Source organism: Nannospalax galili, unplaced genomic scaffold (genome assembly GCF_000622305.1).
Source record: "Nannospalax galili isolate Female #2095 unplaced genomic scaffold, S.galili_v1.0 scaffold386, whole genome shotgun sequence".
Lineage (NCBI taxonomy): Eukaryota > Metazoa > Chordata > Mammalia > Rodentia > Spalacidae > Nannospalax > Nannospalax galili.
The window spans coordinates 2,997,801-3,007,410 of record NW_008356676.1 but is presented as its reverse complement, the minus strand read 5'-3'; the positions used below and the strand labels follow the sequence as shown (position 1 = coordinate 3,007,410).

Here is a 9,610-nt window from a genome sequence, read left to right as displayed (position 1 = left end):
AATAATCCCTGTTTGGGTGACTTTGTAGATCAGCATCCAAATACCAATAAACTTCTATATGAGAAACTTATTTCAACAACTGTAGAATTACTTTACAAATGCAAGCACACCTAAACTCTAATAAATGCATAAAGGGAGAAAAAGCATTGCTCTTTATCTTCTTATATTCCAAGAATTCAAATCCAAGCAGATGTCTATCTTATGTTATCAGACTTCAGAATTTCAAAAACCACTCAACTGTCTTTTAAAGCTTTTTTAGGGACTGAGAAAAGCTGCAAGTGTTTTACATCGAAAATGAAAGCACATTTAGGGCTGGAGTGACCGCTCAGCAGTCAAGAGCACTGGCTTCTCTTGCAGAGGACCCAGGTTCAATTTCCAGCATCGACATGGCTGATAACAACTGTCCATAACTCCAGTTCCAGAGGATATGATGCATTTTTCTGACCTCCACAGGCACTGAATGACATAGGTGAACTTACATGTAGGCAATACACTCAGACACATTAAACATAAGAAATTTTGCAAATCATTTTTTTTTCCATTTCAACACAACTGGTAAGAATGACACCAGGGAAACTACTGGCTTCTGATTTGCTGTGAGTAGCAAATTCATTATAATTTTCTACTGTTACCTTAAACAGATTATTTTTGCTTAAACGTCTTTCCAATGACCTATTTTCCTGCTTATTATGAAAATTTTTACTATTTATAATACACAGCCACAATATAAACAGAATGAAACACTTGTTACATATTTTGCCTTAAGATCTAATACATACGTGGCCTTCTTGGGTGATAATCCTATCACATTTAGAGTGCTTAATTTTCAAAGTTTATATATAAGCTCATTTTTATTTCTTTTAAATCATTTACATTTAATAATTATCATGAATAAATCCAGATTTTAGCCATGTTAACTTTGCCTCTGCTCTGAGGCTGCCATTAATTTTCACATCTTGAGATGGTGAAAGTATATTATTTCTTTAAGACTAACACAATGATGCTGTTTACTCAAATACTTGAGCTGTGTTTTTGTGAAGAGTACTAATTCTTCTTTGTAATTTTATGTTTTTAGAGACAGGGTCTTACTATGTAGCACTGCCTGGCCTAGAACTAGCTGTGCAGACTAGGCTAGCCTCAAACTCAGAGATTGCCTGCTCTGCTTCCCTATTGCTAGGAGTAAAGACCTGTGCCATTATACCCAGCTGTGAAGGTGTTAGTTCTTACCCTGGATGTAGGTGTCATGAATGAAACTTGTGAATTTCACAATGAGACTGTAAAAATACGAAAATGTGAATTTTCTGGGGAATGATTCAAAAGCTCTCCTATCCTCAATTATGAGCTAGGTACCAAAAGAAAACAAAAACCACTATTCAACCAGCAGAGACAGAACGTAACTATCTTGTTTACTCCTAAATCCAAATTCAAACAAATTATTTGCTAAATCAATCTCCTATCCTTTTGAAAACGCCAATGCCATTCTTGTTTTGTCCTATTTTTGGTTTTTTGAGATGGGATCTCACTATGTAGCACAGGCTGCCCTGGGAAACTTGTAATCCTCCTGCCCCTGCCTCCTTAGTGCTGGGATAAGACTGGCTTCCGCATAAAAGCATTTGAGGTAAAGGTTCTCAGAATTTCAGACCACAGGCACACAGATACTAAAGGTAATAGAGGTGATTCTAAATCTTACAAATGGTAGCCCTGGAAATGATACCATATTGCCCATTTGCTAAAAGATGTGATTAACTGGAAAACTCAGCAAGGGAAGCTTCTTGTCAGAGGAATTCAATACTGCTCCTTGTATCATTGAACAAGTAGGTTTTTATAGTTAGGAGATTACTAAAGTAGAAAGTCAGGAAACCTGGGGGTTTAGAACCAGTTTTATTTGTAACTAACAACATACAAATTGTCTATAAAATAATAACATCTACTCACTAATTCACAACTATATCACAAAATTAAACTCCTTCCCAAGAAAATAACATTGTAAGCCAAGATATCACTAATATTCAGCCTAAGCTTTAACTCAAGGGTTGAAAATGACAAATTTCAGAATTTGTCTTTTATATAGACCTTATTGTACAAATGAGTAATCTGGTTGACATAAGGACTGACATAAGGACATAAGTTTCCACCTTACAAAACAAAAAGCTATCAACAGAAATTAATGAAAAGTTGGCCCCCAAACCCCAAGAAATTGCTAAGAGCAGTGCTTTTAACACTCCTGATATAAATGAACAGAATTTAGATTTAGACCACTAAAGCCTGATTACCCTTTAGAAGAGTCAAGAATCTTCAACAGAAATACTGTTGAGCTGAATGTTACAGACTCTTCAAAACCCAATCAAAATGATGAGTGACACACTATCTGTGGGATTCTGTTTTGCTTTATCTTTCCTTTTTTTTTTCATTCAAGAAGTCATTCCCCATCATGGACCAGATTCTTCTGCCTAGAGTGTAAAAAAAAAAAAAAAAAGCTAGCACTACAAATTAAAGAATTTCCATGTTATTAAAAGACTCAGGAATTCTAAGAGGGCATAGAAAACTTTATACACCATAAACATCAGTATATGTACACCATTTATCATGTTTATGAATTTTGAAACCATATGTATTAATAAACCTTCAAAAAATAAGCACCTATAATGTAACAATGTCAGTTTTATGTGATTTACTATTTCTGGAAGTTCCCTTAACATATGGTGACAGAAAGAGAAACTGGAGTACAGTTCACAAAGGAACACAAACTAGACACAGATGCAATAATGAAATGCCATGTATATTGCGGGAATAATTCTGAAGAAATATGCTTCCACTATTGGCCCCAAATGCCATCATCCACTTATGCTCCTTAACTGTCTACTTTTAATACAAAAATATCTTCAAGCTGATAATCAAGAACATTTACAGTGACTTACAAAACTGACAGTATTTCAATACTACACAAAACAATTCTATACACAGCTTAAAGTTTTAAAGTTCTTTGCGGGCACTTTAGCTGATAGACACGGTTAACTACTGACCTCAATAAAATACTGCTTTTAGCTTAAGTATTTTCAAAACCAGTATCACCTCACAAAAATTAAAGAATAAATCACTTTCTGCTGATGAAACCTCTAAGATGACTACCAAAACTACATAGCCAAGAAATTTTAGGGAAGTAAACAAACCTTTTATGACAATATATGACTAGTGAAGAAAAATTTACATCATTCAATTATATGTCCAGTGAAGAAAAGTGTTGTTCCTCCGAGTTAACGAAGCATTTAACAGGTACAAATAGAAACTGAATTTACAAAGCAAATTACCTTTTTCATTTTTTGGTTTAGAGTGGTGGTTTAGAACTGAATTTTTCAAAGATAATAGGTCACATGCACATCCTTTAATTCTAAAAAAACTGAAATCCCTTTAAAACAGTGGAATCCTGATTTTTTTTTTTTGGTCTTTTTGAGACAGGGTCTCCCTGTAGCCCCAGCTGTCCTGGAACTCACTATGTAGACCAGGCTGGCCTTGAACTCACAGGGATCTGCCTACCTCTGCCTCCCAAGACCTGGAATTACAGGTGTGTGCCACCACGCCCGCTGGAATCCTGATTTTTTAAAGTTACCTTGTAAGTATACAGAGCACATAATCAAAATGAAATCACTATTTAGTAACCACAGTAACAGTTTTCCTTGCAGAAAGAAAGCATACTAAATTTTAACTATAACTTAGGATACTAAAACCTGACTCAAAAATGTAGTCTACTTTCATTATTCTAAAGGAAAATGTTAACAGCTTCAAAAACTCAACAATTTCCAGTAGTTTTTCTATTAACAAATTACAAGTTAAATTATTCGTGGCATGAAACAAAATAACACAATATAAAACTAAGTTAGGAAAATCAAAATATAAACATACTAATTAACAGCAACAACAAAATCCACCAAAATCCCTAATCAATTTAATTCACCTATGCATATTTTAATCATGGACTTTTAACACAGTAAATTATTTAAATAAGTTGATTTTAGGGTTTGTATAAATTTTGTGCATTGAATTAATACTTAAAATCACTACCCCTTCCTAAGCTGAATCTCCAGTCCTAATCATTTTTTTTCTTTCAGGAAAAAGGGTATCATTTTAAGATACATTCCATGTAACAGTGGCAACAGGTTACTGTTTCAAAATATTTACAAAGAACTCTACTGATCTGGTGCACTTCGCTGGGGTGCAACCTGCACCCACACTTCATCATCAGAAAAAGAACTTGAACTTCCTGACTCAGAGTCCAGTTCACTGAACCCATCTAAGTCCCATTCAGTACTAGACTCACTCCTTGCATCATCTTCCTCAGTGATGAAACTCTGACCAGGTTCAAGGCAGGAAGGATAAACTCGAGCACACAGGCAAATAAAGCCAGAGTCAAACTGCAAAAGCCCTAACATAGTACCGATATTAATCCACTGGTCTTCCCTAGTGTCGTATTCATAGACTGTCACACGGTTCTTTTTCCACTGTGGAGTGGTAGAAGTGATGAGCAGTAGCTTTTGGTCATGATTGACAATCTGGTAGTTGTGAGTTTCCGAGTCCAAAGGAATATTACTAATCCGTCTCCATTCTCCTCTAGCTGGGTTGTAGACCTTCATGACTGGGATGTCACAGATACAGTAGATTTCATCTTTGAAGACACAGGCTTCCTGAAAGTCACTTCGTTTAAGGGACGCACAGTTCAGCCACATATTATGGCCAGGGTCATAGCAGAGCATGCGCTTACTGTTGACAGCATAAAGATAGTTCTGAACCACTATTAGTTCAAAGGAATAAAAAGAATGCGGTACGGGAGCCACCAACGCCCACTGGTTCCTCTGAACACTGTAGCATTCCACTTCCTTCAATTTAACACCAGTGACAGGGTCTCGCCCACCCAGAATGTAAATGTGGCCATTCAGGTACGCCACATCCATGCCCTCCCGACACAGCAAGCGATCTGCCAGTTGGTGCCAACTATTTTGGGCTGGTTTATACACCCAAAGGTCTTTCCTGGGCTGCGCAGCAAGATAGATGTCCTGGTCTGGAGAGACACAGACAGCTGAGGAGGTGATGGTCTTGGTGTGAGCCAAGCTGGTCAAAGGTGAGGGCATTGTGTAAATGTCTCCCGAGTATGGGTCATAGCAGAGAAAGGGATCTCTAGGGTGTCCAAAGAAGATTACCATCTCTTTGGCACACATGCCCAGCCTCTGGGGCGGATTTTCTGCTACAGATACAACAGAGCTACTGCCGTTGCCTCCGCTGCTACTGCAGCTGCTGCTGTTGCTACTGTTGCTATTTGGCTTAGACACCACAGACTTGTACAACCTGTCCCCATACCGCAGCTGCAGAACGGCCCCATCGATGACGTCCAGGCAGTACTTCTTCACGATGGGCTTGGTCAGCAGCCCCACCAGATAGTCCTGATCTTCGGCCCCAAAGTGTGCCCAGCGGACACACTTGAGGACTTCGGCCGCGCTAGGGCCCCGCTCTTTGGGCGCCGCCTCCAGCCACTGCAGTGCCACGTGGCACACCGTCTTCTCGCTCTCCACATCCAGGCTGTCCAGGCGCAGCACGGCCAGCAGCTGGGCCAGGGTCAGGTCGGCCAGGCTCTCCTCGCGAATGGAACCCATCCTGCTGAGCTGCTTGAAGTTGTGCGCGATGAAGGCCTGGGCCTGCGACCGCAGCTGGTGATGGTCGAAGGCGTCGGCGAACTTGAGGATGGCAGTGCAGTTGCTCAGGTCCAGGCGGCGCGCCAGGAACGAGGCACAGGCTTCGCGCACATACTCCAGCTGCAGCATGTCGGACGCCGCGTACAGGCGCTGCACGTTGGCCTCGCTCAGCGACACGCGGCCAGTGTAGCAGTAGTCCACCAGTACCTCGAAGGACTCGGCGTCCACGTCGTGCATCGTCACGTTGGCCTGCTGGCTCTCGTACATGCCGCCCGTGAACATGCTCTTGAAGTAGGGGCACGCCGCGGCCAGCACGTTGCGGTTGCAGTTGAACAGGCGGCCTGTGCCAGGCCCGCTGCCGGGCGTCACCACCTCGATGGTCACGTCGCACAGCAGCCGAGCATCGTAGAACGACTTGAGCTGGGCCAGGAGGGCGGCCGAGTGCGCCGTGTCCTTTAACTCCTCCGGGCCCGTGAAGAACGCCGACACCGAGGGCTTGGAGATCCGCTTGGGCCGCCTCCCGCCGCGGGGGCTGGAGAGGCGGCGGGTACGCGGGGCGTCCTCCCGGGACTGCATGGCGGAGATGACGGCGGAGCGCCGAGGGCGAGAACGGCTACAGGAGCCCGACTACTCCTCTCGCTTCCCTCGCCGACGCCAAAGCAGCGGCGTCCCAGAATGGGCTGCACTCGGGCTCGCAATTACTCCACTGGGCCTTCCGCCGAGGTGCCGCCTCCCTTTATCGCGTAGACAGTGCCTGACTCACCGTTTCCGTTCGCGCCCTTCCTCCCCTCAGCTCACCCTCACACGACCCAGACCACCAGCCGCGAAAGCTACAGCTGCAGCGCTGGCGAAGCTAGTAAGTTCCCGGTCGAACTATTGTTCCCAGGTTGCCTTTCGCGCCTCGATGCATGATGGGATCTCCAGGCTCGCAGGCCTGAACGAGTAACAGAAGCCGCTTTGCATTTTGGGAGTTGTAGTTTATATCGCTAAGTCGTTAATGTCTTGAAAGGAATTGTACTCAATTTGGTGATTGACTGGCCTTCACTGAGTTTGGTGGCGCTCGCCTTAATACCCAGTACTCAGGAGCCTGAGGCAGGCGGATCTCTGTGAGTTGGAGGCCACCCTGGTCTACTTATCGAGTTCTCGTTCCGCTAGGGCTGTATAATGAGAGGCCCTGTCTCAAAAAACAAAATACTGGCTTTCAAGAGTGGAAGTACATTTCTTTTCTTTGATTCTGTCATGTCCTAAAAACTTTCCTTTTGGTAAAAGTGGGGATAACAATAGTTCATTAGCTTGTGTGACGATTGAATGGTATGTACGATTACATAGTGTTGTAATTTTAAATTTTTTAAATTAAATTTTAAATATTTATGTGTATGAGTGTTTTGCCTGCACGTGTGTAAGTGCACCTGCGCCGTCCAATGCTCCTGGAGACCAAAAGAGGGCGTCAGATTCCCTGGAGCCGGAGTTACAGTTATTAGCTGCTATATGGGTTTTGGGAAATGAACCCGAGTCCTCTGCAAGAGCAGCCAGTGTGCCTAACCCCTGAGCAATCCCTCCAGTCCCTATAGTTGTAATTTTAATAGAATAATTAATAATGTGATAGACCACGGCTAGAATGGAAAGTTAGGAATTGCTTTTCCTTTTGAATTTATTAATACATCCACTAATTTGAAACCATGAGCCATAACAAAAACAAAACCTTGTAAATTTCTGCAAATAACTTCTAATTTTTTCCTTTGCTACTTTTGAAAGTTTCTAAAAGCATCAATATTTTCAATACTAATGAAGATCAGTGGGTTCATTAGATAGTCTTAGACAACTAATTTGAGGTCCTAAGACCATTTATAGATGGCCTCAAATCTGTAAATCAGGCATATAAAAACAGGTAGTTTGGGTCTCTGTAATAGGAAATGTTCCCCATAAGGCTTATGTACTGATGAGTCTGGTTGCAAGCTGATGGCCTTTTGAGGAGCAACTGGGTCCTGAGAGGTCAGGACTGATCAATTGATTAATCCTTTTTATGAAGATTTACTTTCTAGTTTTTTTTTTTTTTTTTTTTTTTTTTTTTTTTTTTTTTTTTTTTTAGTGTGTGTGCATGAGTGCCTGCCTCTGCACGTGTGTGATGGTGAGATGACTTGAGAAAATCTATATTCTCCTTCCACCATGGGTTCTTGGGATTGGGGATTAAACTCAGGTTGTTAGAGTTGGCAGCAGGCACCATTACCAGCTGAGCTATGTCATCTACCCTTCCGTGAATTTTAAATGTGAGAAATTTGGAGCTGATAACAATGAAATGCAATAGAGAAAGTCTTTTAAGCAAATGGTTTTGAAACAACCAGATCAGAATGTAAAACAAAAATTAACCTTCAGGGGCTAGAGTGATGGCTCAGCGGTTAAGATCTGTGCAATTAAGACTATTCTTGCAGAGGACCTGGGTTTGGTTTCCAGCACCCACATGTTGGCTAATAAACCAGTAAGTCCAGTTCCAGGGGATCTGATGTCCTCTTCAGACCTCCGTGGACCTTGCATCGCATGGGTGCACTTACATACATGACTGCAATGCACTCATGGAAAACTGATGATGCAGAGACCCAAAAGTTCAGTGCCTTGCCACAATAGGAGGAAGACCATCCCATACCTACCACCTGCTCTAAGGCTCAGGGATTTTGCAGAAGAGGTTGGTGGAAAGAATGTAAGAGCCAGAGGAAGGGGTAGAGTGTTAACTGGAAGTGTACTTCAACCACTATGCTGGCAAGCAATAGTCACACCTCCTTCCTATGTTGATCAAGGAGTCAAGGTGGGAGTCAGTTCCCCTCCCAACCAATCAGTCCATCTTAGCTGCTTGTGCAGGAGGGGCTAAGGATATATAAGAGAATGCCAGAAGGCACCTCTCTTACCATTTTCTGTGGCTGTTGGGTAGTCGCAGGATCTATATTTGAGTGTGGATTTTCCAGTGCAGCCATAAATGGGGGGTGCCCACTCCTCTGTATAAATAAACCCCCACCCTATGCTCTGTTAAAAAAAAAAGAAGATAGTAGGTGTTTGGATAGATAGATGAGCGTGATCTGACTAGATGGCAAGAGGATGGACTTGCACTGGGGAATGTCTGGGGACACTGACTTGACACAGTGGGCCTTAACACCTAGGACAGAGTATATGGGTTCCAGTGGGGGGAAGGGCTATGGGAGGAGTCTGGTGGGGACTGGCTATAAAGATGATTCAGATTGTTTGTGATATTCTGTATGAAATACAACAAAATTTAAGAAAAACAAATTTTAAAAATATTGAAAAAAATAACTTTGACCCTTAAATTCTAAGCAAAAATTAATTCAACAGCTCAGCAAAGTGTCATGTGCCTTTAATCCCAGCACTCTGGAGGCAGAGGCAGGTGGATCTCTTTGAGTTCCAGGCCAGCCTGGTCTACATAGGTCTACACAGTGAGTTCCAGGTCAGCAGGGACTATGTAGTGAGGTCCTGTTTCAAAACAAACAAACAAACAAAAAAGGCTGAAAATTAAATGAGTATTGAGTATCTTCCAAAATCCCAAGTTTCTGCTGATCAAAAGTGGTGAAAATAAAAAGGTAAGCAGTAGTCCAGAGAAAATACTGGTAATATGTAGACCTGATGGCAAATAAGCATGTGAAGAGATGCCAGTGTCATCATCAGGTGTATGCGAATCAAATTCATAGTGAGGAACCACCACACACTAGAATGTCTAAATCTAAAAGGATAAGCAGAACTAAATGTCAGTGAAGTTATTAATGCCATTGGAATCCTTATATATTGATATTATTTCTAAGTTGGTATGACTACTGATAGGTAGAGAATGGGCGGGAGTGAGCGGCGCAGATGGAGGAGGCACGAGCGGATGGATGAGGCACGGACGGTCAGATGGAATCCTCAGTGGGACACAGATTTATTTCGCA

General features: G+C 42.2%; 1 protein-coding gene across 1 annotated transcript; it reads right to left on the bottom strand.

Annotated features, from left to right (window-relative positions):
- Nucleotides 1–3,503: 3,503 nt before the first annotated feature.
- On the bottom strand, nt 3,504–6,291 carry LOC103751298 (kelch repeat and BTB domain-containing protein 7). Its single transcript, XM_008854694.3, has one exon. It carries the CDS (start codon nt 6,255–6,257, stop codon nt 4,185–4,187), a length of 2,073 nt encoding a protein of 690 aa, XP_008852916.1. The 5' UTR covers nt 6,258–6,291; the 3' UTR covers nt 3,504–4,184.
- Between the last annotated feature and the right edge of the window lie 3,319 nt (nt 6,292–9,610).